The sequence below is a fragment of the Microcaecilia unicolor genome, chromosome 7, assembly GCF_901765095.1.
Source record: "Microcaecilia unicolor chromosome 7, aMicUni1.1, whole genome shotgun sequence".
In the NCBI taxonomy this organism is placed as follows: Eukaryota; Metazoa; Chordata; class Amphibia; order Gymnophiona; family Siphonopidae; genus Microcaecilia; species Microcaecilia unicolor.
The window spans coordinates 56,137,936-56,159,690 of NC_044037.1; the positions used below are offsets into that span (position 1 = coordinate 56,137,936).

At 42.5% G+C, this 21,755-nt stretch overlaps 1 protein-coding gene across 1 annotated transcript in view; it reads right to left on the minus strand.

The window, feature by feature from the left end:
* The window catches only part of HDX (highly divergent homeobox), a 202,972-nt gene that overhangs the window by 47,314 nt on the left and 133,903 nt on the right, over nt 1–21,755 (minus strand). Inside the window, 2 exon segments of the mRNA XM_030209754.1 lie at nt 3,460–3,543; nt 16,002–16,081. Of these exon segments, the coding sequence (XP_030065614.1) occupies nt 3,460–3,543; nt 16,002–16,081 (164 nt within the window).

A 21,755-nucleotide genomic window follows, 5' to 3' on the forward strand; every position in this document is an offset into this window, starting at 1 on the left:
AACAGTGGGTCAGTCGGAGGTGGTCTGGCTCATGTAGTAGATAATACTGACGTCACACCTCCCACACCAGATTGGCCAGTAGAAAGGAGAGGGGCGGAGCCGCAATGCAGGAAGCACCGAATCAGCAGAACACGGGGAATGCACAGCAGCAGGAAAAGAAGCCCCGCCCCCCTCGCGCATTACCCAAAGCACAGCACAAGACTGGCTGCTATGCTGAAGAAAATATCGCCTCTGGACCGGCCCGCCCTCCTACCTGACTCCCTGCTACGGCTGCCTCCCTGGACACCCGTATGCCCTCCCTCACCTGCACCCCGACTCACTGCTCCATACCGCCCTCTCTCCCCGCTCCCTCGCAGTCACCACTGGACCCGCTGCTCTCTCCCTCCCCCCTTGCCGCTGGACCCCATCTACCCACCCACAGTCCCCCTCATCCACCGTCCTCCACGATCGACAGTCGCTGCAGCCGCACGCTCGCCATCCCGCCGCCCTCCCTCTCCTCTCCAAGTCCAGGTTCAGACTCTTGGAGAGAACGAAGAGGGAGGGCGATGAGACAGCGAGTGAGTGGCTCCGGTGAGTGTCCAATGTGGAGGAGATGGATGAGGGCTCAGGGCGGTGGTCTGGCTCCAGTAGCGACTCGCAAGAGGGGGGAGGGAAAGAGCAGCGGCTCCCACTCCACTGCATCCGTCATCCCCTTTCACTCTAAACAAAGCACGCAAAGCTATGACATGCTGCTGGACGTTTCAAACACAGGACTGCAAGTGAGCCAAGCAAGTCTATGGTAAGCAAGGAGGCCCATTGGTTAATCTCTGTTTCCACTTCCCTACGCAGCCGTCATCGGTATACACTCAAAAACAAGCACATTGTCATTTTTTAATTGTTGTTACACTGCCTTAAAACTGAGAGGGAGGCAGGGAGGGGGACGACTACCCTGCAACTAGGAAAAAGGAAGGGAGGGGGGACCCTGCAACTGGGACACAGACCGGGGGGGAGAAGATGACCCTGGAAGTGGGAGGGAGGGGGGGCCCTGGCACATACTCTCATTCTCACACACACACTCGAAACCAGTCTCACTCTCTCTCTGTCACACACACACACTGGCACATCCACTGTCTCTCAAACAGTCACTCTCACACATACTCTCTCAAACATACACACTCCGAGGAAAACCTTGCTAACGCCCGTTTCCTTTCAAACAGAAACGGGCCTTTTTTTTACTAGTTTAATAAAACACCAGGAACTGCATAAACCAGGGTCTCTCAATCCGACACTTAGCTGGCAGATTTCTTAGAACTGTCGGAGGTGGAGTAGCTGCCTAGTAATTAGATCAGCTGGCTCAGGACCAGTGAAGTATCTCTATGAACACTGTATGGTAGTTTAAGGTACCATACAGTGTTCAGAGAGATACTCTACTGCTTGGATGTATGGTACTAAGATCCATAGTATCATCTGTCAGGACCAGTGAAGCCAGGTACAAATTCTGCTTCCACTCCTTGTGTGTTTGGGCAAGTCACTGGACTCTCCATTGCCTCAGGTACAAATAGATTGTAAGCCCTCTAGGATTGCCTCAGGTACATATAGATTGTAAGCTCTCTAGGGACAGAGATACTTTCTGTACCTGAACCTAACTCACCTTCAGCTACTACTGAAAACAAAAAGCGTGAGCTAAATCCAAAATGCATAATGTAGATTTGCATATATTGGATACACAGAGCTAACAGCATAAAATGGAGAGGGTCAAAGTACATAGCACAACCGGTGAAGAAAACAGCACAAACGGCTTTCAAGACTGAAGTGGACAATGATCCTTTATTCAAAGATCAGACACAGGCCAAGGGGTCTTTTGCATATGTCAAGCCAAATTATGGAAGATATCTTTGAAACACAATCCTGGTCAAGTAACCTGAGCTGAATGGACCAGGATTGTGTTTCAAAGGTATTTTTCATAATTCGGCTTGGCATATGAGACAGATCCCTGACACAGGCTTTGTTACACCGAAACACGGTCCGTGTCAAGCCTTTGAATAAAGGATTATTGTCCACTTCAGTCTTGAAAGCCCTTTGAGCTGTTTGCTTCACGATACACAGAGCATACAAAATGTATCTCGTGCATATTCATTAGGTATCCTGAAAACCAGATTAGCTAGGAGTCCCTTTAAGTCAGGTTTGGGAAACAGTGATCCAAATTATCAACTTCTGGCTTAAACCTGAAAATACATTAATTATTACAGCCTCCCCACTTACCATAAATGTTTTGCATTCAGATCCATCATTCTATATTAGGTAATGCATGTTTAGAATTATTTTTTCTGGCATTATTACATTTTCTGGGCTGTACATTGTTCAAAATACTATGTATAGTATAGTAGCCCTTTTTCTGATTCATCATGTTGCACAACTCACTTCTGAAATTCACACTGCATAAATAAAACTACATACTAGTTTATAAATTCACTGCAGTATAATATTCTACATCAATGCCCTTCAGTAGAGCTCTCATGCAGATAACCCAGCAATTGTGCATGCAAAAAGAAAAACCTCCTCTCTTGAGCTTGAAAGAAGTACAGGCTATATAACTATTTAAATCAGTCTAATTTTGTTCATAGTTTGCATGCACCCTACTGTTTGTAGTAATGGACTTACAGAAACACTCCATAACTTTCAAAATTATGTTAATGTACCAGGCCTTGACAAATTCTTAGGATCCAGGAGTCAGACTTCTAAACAACTGACATTTATTTATGTGCAGCTCAGAAGCTTCAGCTTCTGGCCATCGCCTGCCTGTCCACCCATCCATCCCCCACAGCCCCACCCTCAGAACTTTCTTCCACCTGCCCCAGAATCAAATTCTTCTCCTTGCCCTATAAGTCCCCTTCTCCTACTTCCACCATCTGCCAGCATGAGCCCCCTTCTGCCATCTCAACCTCTTAGTACTGCCTCTTTCTACCATCCGCAGCACCAGACATCTGTCCCTCGCCTTCTACCTGGCTGGCATCTGTAAGTCTCCTGAAAAGTAGCAGGAACTTGAGTTTTTTTGGTGCTGCTGCTGCTCTGCCTATCCTTGGTTGCCTCTGCTGAATGGCATCGTGCAGGAGTTAAAAGCTGAGAGCGATTATTTCCTGTTTCTTATGCAATATCAGAAGTACTTGTTCTCTGCTTCCAGCTCCTGTTCAGTGCTGGTGGACAGAGCCAGCTGTGTTACAGGGAGAACAGTGGCAGCAAGATACAAGCTCCCACTGCTCCACAAGGGATTTTGAGGTGTTGCTCAGGTAGAAGGGGACAGTGGGAAGCGATATTTTGGGGTGGCTCCATGCACCTCATCCTCTGCATGGCCCCGATGCTGCTGCCCATTTGCTCTGAGCTCTAGGTGCCAGGTTCAATTATTTAGTCACTATAGCAATCTGTCCCCTGGGTTTTGTAGAGCCCTGTATTATACAGAGCATCTCTGGGATTGACACATACCTTGCAATCCAAGAGAGAACGCATTTGCTCCACATCAGAACTGCTCATCAAATCACTTTCTTCATCATCAATTATTTCTATTTTCTGCAAACCAAGTGAAAACAGCAATCTTTAAATTCCTTAGACTAAACATACAATACTGCACAATAACTTAAAACCCACTTCTTCCTTAGGTGGAAAGTGTCATAATAATTAAGAACATAAGATCCTGCAGCAAATGACAGAAATGTTTGTTATAGCTCTCCTATCAATTAATAACTTATTCCAGTTACACACATATAGCAGAACTATAAAAGGTAAAAAGAAGTGGGACCAAAATAAAAGGTATGCAAAGGCTCTCCTACTGGGAAAGGTTAAACAGGTTAGGGCTCTTCAGCTTGGAGAAGATATGACTGTAGGGAGATATGATTGAGGGCTAAAAAATGATGAGTGCAAGGAACAGGTAAACGTGAACTTTTATTTACTTTTTCAAAAGGTACAAAAACTAGAGGATTCTCTGTGAAGTTAGTAAATAGCACATTTAAAGCTAATCTGAGAATTTTTTAAGTTTAAACATTTTTATTGAACAAATAAGAAAAAAATACATGCCATTATAGAAACACTTATGTTGTTCAATATTTACAATAACCTTCCCTCAACCAATTCCACCCCCCCCCCTTATTGTCGTCAGTATGATCAAAACTTGTCATTGAATTATACAAGTAAAATAATAGCAACAATGTAAATGTGTACAGTTCACTCTGAGCTTCCAAACTACCATACACAAATAACAGAGCTAAACTAAGTGGGTGCTTTGGTTCTTATAGCCTCCCACAATAAACACAGAACAGCCATTATACTATCAGATTCATCTCACCTTTCTTCCCCATTAAGACCCCTATTACATACATCAGTATATAGTGTTCATTGAACCAGCCAGGAGCCCCACAATCCAATAATTGTTTTGTACCACTATATAAATCCCACCCAGTTCCAAAACAGATAACATAGCAGTATAGAGCCAGAAGAGAGTACCTAAGCAGATTTGGGGAACTAAGGAACTGAGTTCCATTCCCACTTCAGGCACAGGCAGCTCCTTGTGACTCTGGGCAAGTCACTTAACCCTCCATTGCCCCAGGTACAAATAAGTACCTGTATACAATATGTAAGCTGCATTGAGCCTGCCATGAGTGGGAAAGTGTGGTGTACAAATGTAACAAAAACAAACTTTGTATCAAAGGGAAGAAAAAAAAAAGGGGGGGGGGGCTTCCTATAGGGAACTGCATGGGGCAAACCACTTCGTCGTATATAGCACACCGAGGTTCCCCCTTTCCCCAGCACATACGAGAGGGTGAGGTGAAAAGAGAAACTCCCTTAGAGCAACAGACTGGGAGTCCTTGCAAAAAAAAAAAATTGTTAACAAGAATTTAGGATGAGGCTGCGAGTTCTCTGAGGCAAAGACTGGAGATAACTGTCCCAAATAGCCAAAAATAATTGTTTACTTTTATAAGAAGAGTGGGCGTACCTCTGTTCCAGTAACATCAGGGCATGGAACTGGTTCCTCCATTGCCAGAAGAAGGGTCTTTGTCACTAATCCACACTCCTAAAATGATTTGTTTGCCCAACATTCCCGTCTTGCAGATCAAAAGGCAAAAAAAGCGACTATGGGTTCCGAGGGCTTCATACCTTGTCCAAAAGGAAACCCACAGGTGATATCGGAATTGACCATCCACATAGCGTCTCTAAATATCTTATCACCTGCATCCAAAAAGATTTGGTTGTTGCACAATTTCAAAATGCATGAATAAATGAGTTAACATCTTGCTGGCACTTCCGACATATGGGAGATTCCACTCCTCCTTATAAAGTTGCTTCTGAGTAAAATATGCTTGATGCAACACTCTAAATTAACACTCACGGAGCTCTGCATTAATTGATATGGTAGGTATACGGCGAATCAGCTTCTCAAAATCTAAAGAATCCAATGGTACTCCCCAAATCTCGACACCAGCGAGCCCGAAGTTCCCCCCTATCAGGAACCAAGAATAGTGTTCTCATAGCTCTATGTAGAGAGGAAACAGACATACCCACATCCTGAAAAGGCTCGAAAAAATCTAGCAGGCGAGCTCTTAAAGAGAACATATGGTCCATTGGATTCAAGCTCTCAATATAATGACTCGCCTGTCTATAAGCAAACAAATCACTGGGCTCTGCCACTCCTCTAGCAAGTAAAGCTTCCCAGTTATGCCTCTGCCTGAAGGTGTTATAAATATGTAACCCCTGTGTTGCCCAACAGCAGACACTAGCATTCTCCATCCCAGGCGAAAATTGAGTGTTGTCTAACAAAGGTAAGTGGTCTGAAAAAAACCTGGGGGTTACCCCCTAAAAGTGGTATCAAGATCTTCCATGTGACACAGAGAGGGGCACAATCAAAAGAGGCACCCAAGCTTTCCTGAGGACGTCCTCGCAGGACGTCCCGGCGAAGGGGCGAGGAAACCTGTATTATCGAAACAAGATGGGCGTCCATCTTTTGTATCGATAATACGGTCGGGGACGCCCAAATCGCGAAATTTAGGTCGACTTTAGAGATGGTCGTTCCCGATTTTCGGCGATAATGAAAACCGAGGACGCCCATCTCAGAAACAACCAAATCCAAGCCCTTTCGTCGTGGGAGGAGCCAGCATTCGTAGTGCACTGGTCCCCCTCACGTGCAAAGACACCAACCGGGCACCCTAGGAGGCACTGGAGTGGACTTCAGAAATTGCTCCCAGGTGTATAGCTCCCTTACCGTGTGCTGAGCCCCCCCCAAAACCCACTCCCCACAAATGTACACCACTACCATAGCCCTTATGGGTGAAGAGGGGGGGGGGCACCCACATGTGGGTACAGTGGGTTTGTGGTGGGTTTTGAAGGGCTCACATTTACCACCACAAGTGTAACAGGTAGGGGGAATGGGCCTGGGTCCGCCTGCCTGAAGTGCACTGCACCCACTAAAACTGCTCCAGGGACCTGCATACTGCTGTCATGGAGCTGGGTATGATATTTGAGGCTGGCATAGAGGTTGAAAAAAATATTTTTAAAAATTGTTTTTGAGGGTGGGAGGGGGTTGGTGACTACTGGGGGAGTAAGGGGAGGTCATCCCAGATTCCCTCCGGTGGTCATCTGGTCACTTAGGGCACATTTTTGTGGCTTGGTCGTAAGGAAAAAAAAGGACCAAGTAAAGCACATAAGTACAGCCATACTGGGAAAGGCCAAAGGTCCATCGAGCCCAGCATCCTGTTTCCAACAGTGGCCAATCCAGGTCACAGATACCCGGCAAGATCCCAAAAATGTACAAAAACATTTTATACTGCTTATCCAAGAAATAGTGGATTTTCCCCAAGTACATTTAATAACGGTCTATGGACTTCTCCTTTAGGAAGCCGTCCAAACCTTTTTAAAACTCCGCTAAGCTAGCCACCTTTACCACATTCTCTGACAACGAATTCCAGAGTTTAATTACACGTTGAGTGAAGAAACATTTTCTCCGATTCGTTTTAAATGTACTACATTGTAGCTTCATCGCATGCTCCCTAGTCCTAGTATTTTTGGAAAGCGTGAACAGACGCTTCACATCTACCCGTTCAACTCCTGGGACGCCCTTCTTTTTTCCATTATCGGTCGGGGACACTCATGTGGTCCCGCCTTTGCTACGCCTCCGACATGCCCCCCGTGAACTTTGGTCATCCCCGCGATGGAAAGCAGTTGAGGACGCCCAAAATCGGCTTTCGATTATGCCGATTTGGGCGACCCTGTGAGGACGCCCATCTTGTGATTTGTGTCGAAAGATGGGTGCCCTTCTCTTTCGAAAATAAGCCTGAGAGTGATTTTAAAAGAATACTACCTCGCAACCATTGGGGAATAAGATGTGACGGGCAGCTTAACAAAGAATAAAAATTCTGAGGGTAGTAAAAAGCCATCTTGTAAGACCTAGGTGTGTAAGTTTGTTCTTCTAATATCCAGTCTCCTATGTGTTTAAGCAAGCACGATATATTGTATTTCCATAATCTTGGAAGTCCAAGGCTTCCAGGTACTTAAAAGGCATCCATGGCTTCCTTCCATGCCAACAGAATTTAGATATCAATCTGTGAAGAGAAAGTAAATCTCAGTTTGCCAATTTAAGAGGTAACAATTGCAAGGCATAAAGCCATTTGGGAAAAAGGACCATACAAAAAAGTTGGATTGTCCTGAACATCGTCAAGGGAAAAGATGCCCACCTCAATAAACAGTCTTTGGTATAATCTAAAAGATAAGAGACATTAATATCATGAAGCAGGGAGGTTAAAGAAGGAAGCTTAATGCACAAATAATGGAAGGACCTAGATGCCCACTTTAAGGGAAAAGGACCCTCCCAATTACGCTTCACTGAAGGTATAGTAGGCAAGGCTAAGGATTTGTCAAAGTTCAATTTAAAGCTAGAAAAATCTCCATACTCGGCAAAACTGTCCATTAAAGCTGACAAAGAAGAGGAGGGATTGACTAAATGCACCAAAATATCATCTGCAAAAGCAGAGACTTTAAAACTCTTGCATTTCAATCTGTACCCCCTGAATATCCAGGTTACTCAAAATCTCACGGAGAAGTGGATCAAGAGATAAAATGAAGAGAAGCAGAGATAGCGGACATCCATGACTGGTACCCTCTTTGAATCGAAAAAGGCTCTGAGGATATCCCATTCACCCAGAGGGTTGCCACAGGTGACATGTGCAGTGCCCGGTCGGCAACCCATCAAATCCATACGCATGCATGGTGGAAAATAAAAAGTCCAAACTCATCCGGTTGAATGACTTCGCTGCATCAAAACTTTTTAGCAGAGAAGGCGTCGCGGAACGCTCCACCCACTTCATAGAAGTCAATAGCTTCCTTATCCTTATATTCCTGGTAGTCATACGCCCTTTCACAAAGCCTACTTGATAGTCATCCACCAAAGAAGGCAATATTTGCGCTAGTCTGCTGGCCAAAATTTTTGCTAATAATTTAGGCTCCATGTTCAATTAAGAAATGGTCTGGTATGAAGTCGCCTGTTCTGGGTTTCTTCCTGGCTTCAAGCGTACCACCATCCTCACAGAGCATAAGGAGTCACACAGTTCACCTGCTTCTACAAATCGAGTAAACAAACCTTGCAGTGGGTACAGTCAAGGAATTCAAGATCTTATAGAAAACAAAAGCCGTCCAGGCTCGGGGTCTTATAGAGAGCACCCTGCTAGATAACCAGAGCCACCACATCCTCAGTAATTGGTGCATTGTCTAGCTCGGGAATTCGCATTTAAGGTTCGTAATGTCTGACCTTCCAGATAGGCCACACTCTCCAGATCATCCCTAGAGGGGCAAGCATAGAGTTATGCATAATATGCTCGAAAGACCTCTGCAATCTCTTTATCTGTACACATCAAATGCCCTGCTCCTGTATTCAGCTGCGTGATCACCCTCGGCCCCATGTTTTGCCGAATAAGATTGGCTAATAGTTTCCCCTGCTTATTTCCATGCAAAGAGTTGATATTTGTAATAGTGCATTGATTTGACAGTCGGGCATGGAGGCGCTCATTGAGGGCGGCCTTTGTAACCAATAAATAGGTCTTTTGTTGGGAAGTAGGCTGGGTACCATACTTCCTGCATGCCTCCCGTATTTCTGATGCTCAAGGTGTAGAATCTCTCTATCCCAAGCCTTCTTTTTAAAACTAGTGTAGGCTATTATAGAGCCTCTTAGTACTGCATTGGCAGCCTCCCAATAAAGCATCGGATTATCTCGATGAAGGGCATTATTAATCTGATCTTCTGTCCATTGGTGTGATAAATATTCTCAACATTCCATGTCCCAATATAGTTGAAAAGGGAATCACCAGTGCTAAGACTGGGCCACCCAAGAACCCAATGCCACAGAACACCAAATCAGGGCATGGTGAGAGACCCTGTAAGGACCTATCCCAGCACTCTGAACCTGAGGAGAAGAAGTCCGAGACAGTGGTTCCCAAACCTGGCCCTGGACGCACCCCAGCCAGTCAGGTTTTCAGGATATCCACAATGAATATTCATGAGAGAAATTTGCATGCAGTGGAGGCATGCAAATCTGTCTCATAAATATTCATTATGGGGTGCCTCCAGGACCAGGTTTGGGAACCACTGGTCTGAGATAACAGCCAATAATCAATTCTTGATTGGGATGCATGAGCCCTAGATAGGTGGATGTAATCCCTCTCCCCTGGATGTAATGTTCGCCAAAGATCTAGGACCAAGCAAAGTAGAGGAAGTCCTCAAGATGAATTCCATCCTTCGTTTACACGTTCTGTAGTTCTATCAAGAACCAGATCATGAACTATATTGAAATCTCCTCTTATAACAACAGGGATATTCTGATGCTGTGCTAGAGTGTGGATCAGTGTTGTAAAAAAGTTTTGGTCATATATATTAGGCGCATAGACATTGCAAAGAATCAATTGTTGTTTATTAATAGTGACCTTGGCAATGATATATCGTCCAGAAGCAGCCCTCCAGCACCCATGATCCTGAACATCCAGTGTCTTACAAAACAGTATTAAAACACCAGCTTTACGATCAACCGCTGGGGCCTCCAATAAATGTCCCACCATTTTTTAAATTTATTATGTTCTGGAGTAGACAGATGAGTTTCTTGCATAAAAACCACATCTGCTTTGTGACGATTCAAGGTTTGCAAGATGTTTTGCCTCTTAATAGGTGAAGTGACTCCACTGACATTCCATGATACAAATTAAACTGGAATCGATATTTATACAAAAGATAGTAAATATGCAAGTCTACGACTTAACCAAGAAGAGAGAGGATTGTCCCAGCCCGCAATCCCCCCTCAATGACTGAAAAGACTGAAGAGGAGGGGCCGGAGAGCCCCAGTGCCCAACACATTGCACAGTCCCCACAAGGTCCAAGGAACAAAAAAATACTAAATTGGAAGTCCCCCCAAAAAATCATGCCCCAAAACATAATTTTATAAAAAAAACAAGGAAAAATGGAGTACCCTTTTATTCTCACCAACTCTCTCCAAACAACCAAACAGCCCATCGAGGGGGCTGTCCTCGCCCATATCAATCGGACGAGGTCCTAGCAACAGAACAAGGGGGTCCCTTTAAGAATACTCACTCCAATCCCCGCTCCCCCACCAGGCCAAGCTGAAATGCACAAGCAACAATGTTCTCCTCAAAAAGATCAAAAGTAAATGAAATATAGCGTAGCAATCTAGATCCAGTGTTACAGTGTCTACACCTCTTCCCCCACCCAAAAAAACACCCAGCATGTACTAAGCTTTGCTCTTGTTAGATTCCAAAAAGTCCCAAAGCCCCACCGTTCAATCATTGTATGGAGTGGTATGACACAATTCTTTATATAGGACTACAAAAATGCAGATCCCCTTTTGTATTTTACAGTGTGCTCAGGAACACTGGAATAGTCTCAAGGCCCCATAAAACAACTCACCAATAAAAGGGGTCTGCCGTTCATTACAACTGCATGTTTCAATCCATCGTCTATAGTGTAAAGCCGTTCTTTTGAAGAAAAAAAAAGGGAGGGGACAATCTCCGGTTTTGGAAGTTTCCAGAGAAGTCCCAGAGTCCCTTCAATCTGACAACCCTTGGAGGAGTGCCATATAATAGTCTCTTCATACATGTCTCCAAAGGTGCTGATCTCCCATTGGCACTCTGCAATATTTCCAGAAGCATGGTAAAGGTCTCAAAGTTCCACCAAACAACCTTTTAGTGAAAGGGTCTGTAGATCACAGAAGCTCCATATTCTACATTACAGTCTATTATTTGGAGTGGATCTTTTGAAGAGGAATTTAAAAAAAAAAAAAAGGAAGGCGGGGGAAGATAAAATAGAAAACAGTACCAACTCGAGAAAATAATGTCAAATGAAACCAACAGATCTAGCGCTTCAGATTCTTTCCAACTTCATGTACAGTTTTACACTAAATCCGACTTACGTCTCAGGAGAAGGCAAAAACCATCAAGTGTGTTCTCATATTGGGCTGATTCAGGGCGAATCCGCTGAAGAAGACGGAAGTTGACGCAGAAAAACCATCACTTTCTCTGGTGTTTCAAAAAAAAAAACAAAAAAAACGGGATTTACCTTCCATAAAAACCTTTAATTGGGCTGATACAGTAAGGTGAATTGAATATCACGTTAATGCAGGTCAGTAGGCCTTCTGCAGTGATGACACCCTCGATGAGAAATCTTGAAAGCCTAGTATGGTCTTATTTTCATAATTCAGGGGGCCGTGAGACCAAATGGCCTGCAGTATTTCAGTTTTATGCATGTAATTAAGCAATTTGAATATCACCACCCTTGGTCTAGCATCTTGCAGTCATCAGGGTCCCAATCAATGTGCTCTCTCTACACGCAAGCTGTAATGCGTTCACCAGCCAAGACTCCAGAAATTCTTGAAGCTCCGCATCTGTAATAGATTCTGGAAAGCCAATTAGCCTGAGATTTCCCCGGTGGGATCTATTTTCAATGTCAAGCTTGCCCTCCAGATCTGTCAGCCCAGAATAAAGGTAGAAGCACTTTTCTGAAACCTAGACTGGGCTGCTGAATGGTATGCCTTCACCCGTTCCTCAGAGGGTGATTGCTCAAGTAATTTATGGCATCCAAACCTCAGAGACGACAGCAGGAGAAACTGCAGCAGACCAACGTGAGCAAGATGGTGGAGGGAGATGGCTGTGGCCCTCGATAGTAGGCTCAGCATGGGAGGCAGAAATAGTTTTGGAGTTGACCCAAGCCATAGAATCCTTGCTAGACAAGGAACTGCAAAATATTACTGACAAATTAGACATTCTAGATGGACGGATGGAAGCTCTACAAGAGGAGTTTTTAGCACAGTTCCAACGAGTTTCTGACCTGGAGGACCATTTGCAGCAGCTTACCTCAGCGAACACTACCTTTGCCAACAGATTCTGCTCTAAATACTTGCTGAACTTGAGAAGTCCTGACCTGGAGGTCTCAATACAGTCTCCTTTCTAAAATTAGTCTCAAAATTTATTGAAAATATACATAATATCATTTATTGTTGTTTACTCAGCGCTTGCTTTTCCGCCCCACTTGCATGAGCAAGTCCAGACAGTTTACAATTAAAAATCAAGTATTTGATTTAAAAGTAGGCTGTGAAAACTGTAAGGTTATTAATAGCTATTCTGTATGCTGTTTTAGAGTCTTTAATTTGTAATTTTTCAATTTGTATTTCTTTCTTTCCATTACTTTTTATTCTTTAATTTTTTTTAGGGCTGCATTTCAATTACTTGCCAGAGTCACAAAGAACAGCAATGGGAACACCCCCCCCCCCCCAAAAAAAAAAAATAAACAAACAATATAATTTTAATCACAATGATTAACCGCGATTTCAATCAAAATGCAGACCTATTTAAAAGGGGGAAAATAAGGAGTGGTATGTTGACTAAATGCTTCACTGGGACACATAGCAAATGTCCACAATACAAAACTGAAATACAATTGGATATTGTAGATATTTGCATATAGATTGCCCTCACATACAAGTCTAACCTAATCTAATCTACTCTAATCTGGAGGTGGTATACTGATTCCCAGCAGGAGGTTTGAGGCGACTTACAGAGTAGGGTCAGTACATGGCTATGGGAGCAAAGGAGCAGGAGGAGGGGATGTTTGAATGTTAAGTAGCAAGAAAATGCAATAACTTGTGAAAAGGTCGCTTTCCTCACAGGCAGCTCCAGTGATGCCATTTGGAGAGTGAGAAATGGCAGCACTTGAGCACGGGCCTCTACTGGAAGGCCCCACACTTGCGCAGAACGATGGAGTTGCACCAGATGTAGAGTTACAGTGGCCACATAGGTAAAGGAAGGGAAGAGAAGAGAAGAAGATGCTAGCAGTGGGACACTGGAAGGGAAATGCTTGTGGCTCAGCTCATTTATATGTCACCTCCCTGACTTTTACTTTTCAAAAAAATCTAATTCTGTGACCTATATGCAATTATCTCCAGGCCTCTGGGTCAATACTTTGTGGAAGCAACTTTGGCAGCACATATATAGAACAAATGCTGTTTTAGTGCATTTTGTTGGAAGGTTATATAGCAAGAATAAGGAAACATTTTGGAAGGAGGTGTAGACTTTCAATCACCATATTACATCATTCAGTCTTGAAATGTTAGCTAGAAAAAAAGAATTTTTTTGCATGCGCACAGACACACATACATACAGATATATAAGCATGTTCCATTAAGCCTGGATTTAAAGACAGACAACTGCCTCCGCCACCAAATTTTGATAAGCACGGGGGTACTGCCACCATCTGCATGCCCTTAATCCATGCCTGAGGCCACAACAGCTCATCCTGCATGGCAACAACAGAAAGGCAACTTAATAGCAGGACTGAGCACAGGGTTTGCAAGCCCTTTGGTGCTGACAGGTCCTGTGAAAGCCCATCACCTCTGTCGTCAGGATTCCCATGGTAACAGGAAGCTTGTGTGAACAGAGGGGGGACTGGTGCTGCAGGACACATTAGCGCTAGAGGCCTTGCAGGTCCAGTGTTCAGTTCTGCCATCAAAGTTGTCATGCTATCACTGCTGCTTTCAGAACTAGCCACAGAATGAGGCGATCTAAGAGGAGAGAATCTGAATGGGGTGAAGAGAGGAGGTGATGTGCTCCCTTGACTATAGGTATTCCCACTGGAAATCTGTCCCCGATCTCCATACAAATACATATATGATATTTCATTAACAAGTTATCTTCTCCATTTCCTCCCTCTAATGAACACATTTAGCTGGCAGTGCATTTCACTTTGATTTATTGGCATAAATGTCTGCCTCTTGCCACCAACTGATTTACATGCATATTATCTGTTAGATACCTAATTTAAATATGAATCAAAATACAAACACATCCTGGACACAGTGTACAACTGTAACCTTCACAGCTCCTCTGCAGTTGTGACATTTTTGAAGTTTATCTTTCCTCCCTTTAGAACTTTTTTTTTTAAACTACAATACCCAACATGCTAAACCTCACATTATTAAATGCTGTTTTGTGTACCTTAAAAGGATAAACACTAATTTGCATCTAAACATAAAAATGGTTGATTATTAATTACACATTTTTATAGCACATTCCTTTGCTATTGTACTGATTCTGGCTCAAGAAATTAGTTATGAAATCATTAACACACAAAGCCTCCATCTTTCTGTTACTCTTAAAAAGGCAAATTATTTATGACTTTTCCAATTGTTTCCAAAGGTCCATGTAAAAAAACCAGCAGAATTCACTGAAGTCGTTTGAAGACCACAACCAGATCTGGGTTTGTAGGTTACTCAAAATATCAAACAATCCAATTCTCAGGAAAACGTACAGTACAATTTATTGTACAGAATGGTTGGGACCATGGCCATTCCAGACAATGAAAATTTTTTTTTTTACAAAACAATTTGGATAATGGTAGTTTTTATGAATAACTGATGAAAACATAGATGTTAACAGGAAAGTTTGGCTTAGTCTTCCCATCTATACCTATCAGTTGTACTACCAAAGGTTTTAATGATCTGTAGTCTTCTGATTCCTTCTGCCCTAAGTTTCTATGTCTATACCATGCATGCTTGAATTCTATTTTGGATCCTACCACATTCAAGGGAAGTCTGTTCCAAGAGTCCACCTCCAACTCAGTGAAATTATTTTCTTACATTCATTTTGAGCTTGCCTTCCTTCAGCTTCATAAGATGACCCATTGTTCTTGAACTTTTCATTCTGTGGACAATGCTTCCTTCTAATACGTCAATGGAGCCTGCTAAATATTTAAATGTTTGAATCATTCATTCTCTCTTTTTTCTTTTGAGAGAGAGAGTTTTCATCTTTAGTCTGTCTACATATGAATTATAGTGTTTTTGATGGCTCTACTTTGAAACTGCCTCTAGTTTACTGTAGATGTGGTCTTACAAAGAAAGATTGAGGTGAGGCTTCACCACAAACCTTAAGAGAAAATATTACTTATTTCAACTAGGGATACCGTTCTTGGTGCACTTAAGTAACAAAGAAGGAAGATGGAGACCAACATACTAAACTTTCAACTGCTTTGTTACACTGACAAGCCACATTAGGGTCATATTAAACCAACCAATCTTTGGATAGCAGAGGTTTCACAGGATAACGATCAGGACTCTGACTTATTTTTGTCCAGATGAGTATTTCCTGTTAATGAATCTCCAAATAAACAATCATGAATAGCCTGAAAATCACTTATTTGCAGCTCTGGAAGACTAGAATTATATACACTGATCTACAGCAATCAAAAACTGTGTTGGTTCTTCTATCATAAACCTTTTCTCTTTTATATAAAAAAATGCCAGAAAATAATGTTTTTAGTACCCACTGCACTCCATACAGTAGCAAGCAGCTCAGCTTTATTTACAGATCATTAAAATATATTTAACCTACTACTTTATACTTCATCAATTCGGCCTAGCCATCAGCACCATGCCAAAACTACTGGTACACAGTGATCAGAAGAAGTAAAACTGAATTTCCCAAAGGAGCTATACATACCACATTATCTGTGGATATCACATTTTCATTATCTTCTTTAAGACCAATTTCTTCATTTCTTCCAACATCGCTGATTTCTTCTGTTGAAATCAAAATTCAAGATTAGACTTAGTTTTGTTTTTACCTCTCAGCTTTAACTTTTTCATGATGTGCATTCAACACTGGTTACATTAGTTCCACTGTCTATACCCATTTTGAAACCATGCTCAACTATAATGAATATACATAAAGTGAGCCTTATTTTGAACAGCTGTCCTTTTGAAAAGGCGACCTGTTTTTCAGTGCTTCTTAAAGATGCTAGATAGCATCCTCCATTTATCAATAGAATACATATTACACAGGCAGCAGCAACGCCAGCTTCCCCATGCAGCCCTGCCAATAGGCCTCCACTCCATTATATAAGAACCACTCAAAATGTATACACTCCCTGCCCCCTCCCCCCCGGGAGTATTTTTGGGAAGAGGGGAGCATTAATTTCATTTAACGCTTTTGTTTTATTTTCAAGAGTATTAGCTGCAAAGAACACATGATGAAATGGGAAAGTTTCTAGGAGATTTTTTTTCATTCATTTTGAAATGCAACAGGCCTTTTTTCTTGCACCTTTCATTTCATTTCTAAATGAATACATACTCTTTGCAACCACATCAAGAGCATCTATGCCTGTGCAACCTTTACCTTCTTTGCACTAGCAGCACTACCAAATAGTGACAAATTATGATTTTTTTTTCAAAGCAGATAACAATCCACTAATAACTGATTTAAACCACCAACTTCTTTCACATAAGTCATAAGTTTCTGATGATAATCATTTTCGGTCACCATTGACCTGTGCTAGATTTGACTCAGTGACCAAAAGATGAAAACTCAGTATCAATTTTCCCTGAGACCTAAATCTTTACAAAGGAGGTAAACACTTTAAGGTAGAAAAACCAACAATGACATGCCAAATCTAATGAAATGTATAGCATCTTTTCTAGGATAAATTCCTTTTATTCAAAAATATTAGTTAATAATTTTACCATATAAGATTAAAAATGTTTAGCATAATAACCCTCTACACAAAAATCACATACAAATCCTCCATCTGTCTAACTAGTTACCTTCTTTAGGGGAGGCTCCTTGGTCAATTTTATACCTTCATTTCTAAAAGATCCTTTCTTACCAATGCATTTCAATGGGAGGTTGGTGGTATCTGCTTCCAGAACCACAAATCTGAATTAAGATTTATCGCATGTGCGCAAAAATTTGATATAAATCCTCTCTTAACCTCGAGTTTCTATTTACTGTATTATGCTGGCTGAAAGTAAACATCCATTGTTACATTCACAGAGCATTATCTGCTAAATGTCCTTCAAAAGCTTTACATTCCTCTCCTCCTCCTCCCACTTCTATTTTCATAAGAATGTGACATGAGATAGTTTCTAAGGTAAGGTAATCAGTGTTGCTTCAATTTCCTAGTAAAATACCAGGAAGATAGAATTCAAGAGAGGTAAGTACGTCATAGACCCAGGGAGCAGAATCTCAATGGTGATGGTGGAGGCAGCACCACACATGATTCTGCACTGAATGCATTAGTAACAGACTTCAAGGAACGGGGGGGGGGGGGGGGGGGGGGGGGGAACCCATAGAGGACCCTTCATTTCCTCACAACTAAGGGAAACCTGGAGATCACGTGTGGATCTACAGCGCGTCTTCTCAAACCAGTCCTTGGGGCACACCCAACCAGTCAAGCTTTCAAGATACCCACAATGTATAGGCATGAGCTAGATTTGCATACCAAGGAGGCAGAGTATACAAATCTCTCAAGCACTGGGTGGAGAACTACTAATCTATGGAACTGCAACAGGAATAAAAGTGGGCAGTTTACAGGCCCCATCTCCCATCGTATTCTATGTCATATTCCACAGAAATTTGTTTTTTTTGGGGGGGAAAAAGGGTGCTAATAATCTAAATTATACTTCCCAAGGATATTTTACCTGGAGATGCTGAAAACCTTGTCTACTTGGCATAAACAAATTTATTAAAATCCTGCAGTACACTGGCAATATTTAACTACAGTCCTAGATAACTACTGACATGGCTGGGTTTAAGTGAGAAAAAGGAGGTTAAACTGCATATCTGGGTTATTTAAATGTGAATGATAAGCACGTGTGTTTCATGGAGTCTTGCATGCTGGGCAGTGTGTCACTGGTTATACTGCAATTTACCACTAAAGGGAGCTGAAGAGAGCATATTACAGCTCTGGAAGAAAGTGAACTCATGGTAACGCTGACAGAAAGCGAGTTAATATTTGAGACAGGCAGGTTGGAAGATGTAGCAAGGCAGCAGTTAGGACTCAGAACACAGGTAAAGGCAGTAAGCATTTGGAACCAATCCCGGAAACTGCTAGAATGAAATAAAGAGCTCAGACTATTTGTGGAGCTGGAGCAAGCATTGCAAGATGGATCAAGAGAAACATAGAAAGGTGGAATGCACTGGAGCTTAGTGCTCAAACTCCAAAGTGAGCTAGGAGCTGATGGAAAGCGTACTGCTGCAGATTTTCTTGAGGAATTAAGGAACTGTCAGTATTTTGTGAAACAGTCAGAAGCACAATGTAAGTTCATGACTAAAACCCACAGGAAAGCATTCACCAAGTAGATTAAACTATCTGGGCAGCTACTGCCATAAGAAATTTATCCTGATTTGTGTTATTCCAAAACACACTATGGAGTCTGGGAAAGATACTGACCAGGGTCCATGGTGAAGTATTCTCCTGATAGTTTATCAAGAGCTTAAGAGTTTGTGCTGAAGCAGAATCAGACCATCCAACAGCTGCTGTCAGCAACTGAGAGCCGACAGAGGAAGTCAGGTGCCATTTTAAAGCCCATTGGTTGCAGTCTGTACAACGGAGAGTCACACAAGTTGAAAGAGGAAACCTTAATACATGTTTTTAATTGCACTCTTGATTAAGTTGCACAAGGGGACTACTTGTTTGTTGTAGTGGTATTCATTAATGGTCCACAAGGCTCGCAAACGATTTGGGCTTTTGGTGTACTACTCATAAATATACATGATAGATTTGTATACAATGGAAGCAGTATGAATGCAGACCTCTCTCATGCATATTTATTACAAAAACCCTGAAAACCTGAACCAGAAGCAAATACCACTGACCTAATGTGGAAATATACTTTAGAAACTTTAAACCTAAGTTTGTAAATAAAGCATGTAAATAATGCACCAGCAGGCCTAGTGATAGACATTCAGGGGCCCAGGGAAGAAACTTGTGAGTGGGCCCCAAAGCCCGCTTGCAGGCTATTCTTTCTTCAGCTTGAGTCAGGCCTGGGGTGTGTGGTGCTAGGGCAGTTGCAGTTAGGAGTGCTGACCAATGACGTCACTTCCAGGTAGGTGGGAGTAGCAGGCGAGGGACGCAGTGTTCGCGGATGCTTGGGAGCGCTTGGGGCAATTGGAGCAGACCTGGAAAGCACAGCAAAGGGACAGGTTACAGACAAAAGGTACATGCAGGCAAGAAGTCTGTCTAGCAATGCGTGCGCTGCTAGGGCAGCTAAGGGTGCTGACTGATGCTGTCACTTCCAGGTAGGTGGGAGTAGCAGGCGAGGATCACTACTGGTTTATAACTTCTCAATGAATTTGAGATCATTTAGCTCTCTGTTCTGCTTTTTGTTAGGTGGCTATGCAGTTTCAGCATTATTCCATTTCTGCAGATTTCTAATACTGTACCAAAAAAAACTTAGCCCGCCTCTTTTCCCTCATAAGGGTTTTTTTTTTTCAGTAGCTTATTACCATTGCTGAGAGCTGCTATGCTGCATTATTCATCCTCTCTCAAAATGGCTTGCAGCAGCTTGCTAGAATAAGCTGGCAAATGTCCCTTGTTCCTTTTGGCTGAGAAGATACTTTAATTGACTACAATACCAATGCATCAGAGTTGACCGTGCCAGTCTCCATAATAACTGAATGCTACATTCTGGTGTGCAATATGCCTTACTTTATCTGTGCATCTAGAAGGGCAATTCCATTATTCCTTTGCAAGAAAGACTAAATTTAGAGGATTCTAATAGTCAGGAGGCGCTCAAGAGTTGTTCAATCTTATTCCATCAAGCTTCTGGCATCTTTCAACCCCTGTTCTGACCAAAATTCATATCTGGCTGATGATATAAATTAGAATTCAGCATCAATGGATGATGCAGGCAGAACTCCTACATACTTCATTTTAATCATGATAATAGCATCTGGCTTGTAGAATATTTTGTATATCCTCTCAGCATTTAATCCTATATGCAGCTACAATAAAGGCAGTTCCATCTTGGTAATCTTATCAGTTGAATCTTTACCCTCTAACCCTTGGCTATTTTTTCTCAAATTTTGTTAGACATTCCCTCTTTCTGGGATGTGAGGCTGGAAGAATATTGTTCTGACCTTCATGGTGATGGGTCCATTTTTGTGGAATTGTTTACTAGTGTCTTTAACAGTAGCTTAGAGTTGGTCTATTATCAAGAAAAGACTCAAGACCTTCTTGTTTCAACAAACATATGGCATAGAACCAGAGATGTTTATCTGCCAACCTGTGTTTTGGAAGGTAGCTCACCGTACGTTCATTTTTAAGGAAGTGTTTCAACACATAGTGTGAGAGACGTTTGATTGGGAGGCTTTGGCTATATATCTGTTTTTATGTTTGTATTTTAAAATATTTTTTGTATGAGCTAAGAACATTTGAGATTGAGCGGGTTAGTAGGTGCTGCAAATAAATACATTTATGACCATTCTGGAGCATCTCACCCTGTTTACAGAAGCTATAGATTTGGCCAGGCATATGCCTACTTTAAGTCCTCAATTATTTCAGTGTTACACCATGATGTGTTCTGACCTTTGATTACTAGTAGTTTCTGCATTTTCAGGTTGTTTTCAATTTCAGTCATACTTGGACAGTTCACACTTTATCTATGCTAACATGTCTATGAGAATTGAAAATAGAAGCATGCCTGTTAACACCCACTTAGAATCTTTACAGACTCTAATTATACTTTATTGGATCAAAAAAATAAATTACTTGATGAACACTTTCTTTCTGGCACTCTTGCTCTTCAACTCTAATTTGTCTTTGATATCACCCAGAGATCTCTTTCTCTCTCTCTGGTTTTGTAAGCCACATTGAGCCTGCATGTTTGTGGGGGTAAAGTGAATGATACATACCTGTAGCAGGTGTTCTCCGAGGACAGCAGGCTGATTGTTCTCACGACTGGGTGACGTCCGCGGCAGCCCCCACCAACCGGAAAGAAGCTTCGCGGGACGGTCGGCACGCAGGGCACGCCCACCGCGCATGCGCGGCCGTCTTCCCGCCCGTGCGCGACCGCTCCCGCCAGTTGAATGACTAGCAAAAGATGAAACACACAACTCCAAAGGGGAGGAGGGAGGGTAGGTGAGAACAATCAGCCTGCTGTCCTCGGAGAACACCTGCTACAGGTATGTATCATTCACTTTCTCCGAGGACAAGCAGGCTGCTTGTTCTCACGACTGGGGTATCCCTAGCTCTCAGGCTCACTCAAAACAAGAACCCAGGTCAATTGAACCTCGCAACGGCGAGGGTATAACAGAAATTGACCTACGAAGAACAACTAACTGAGAGTGCAGCCTGACCAGAATAAATTCGGGTCCTGGAGGGTGGAGTTGGATTTACACCCCAAACAGATTCTGCAGCACCGACTGCCCGAACCGACTGTCGCGTCGGGTATCCTGCTGGAGGCAGTAATGAGATGT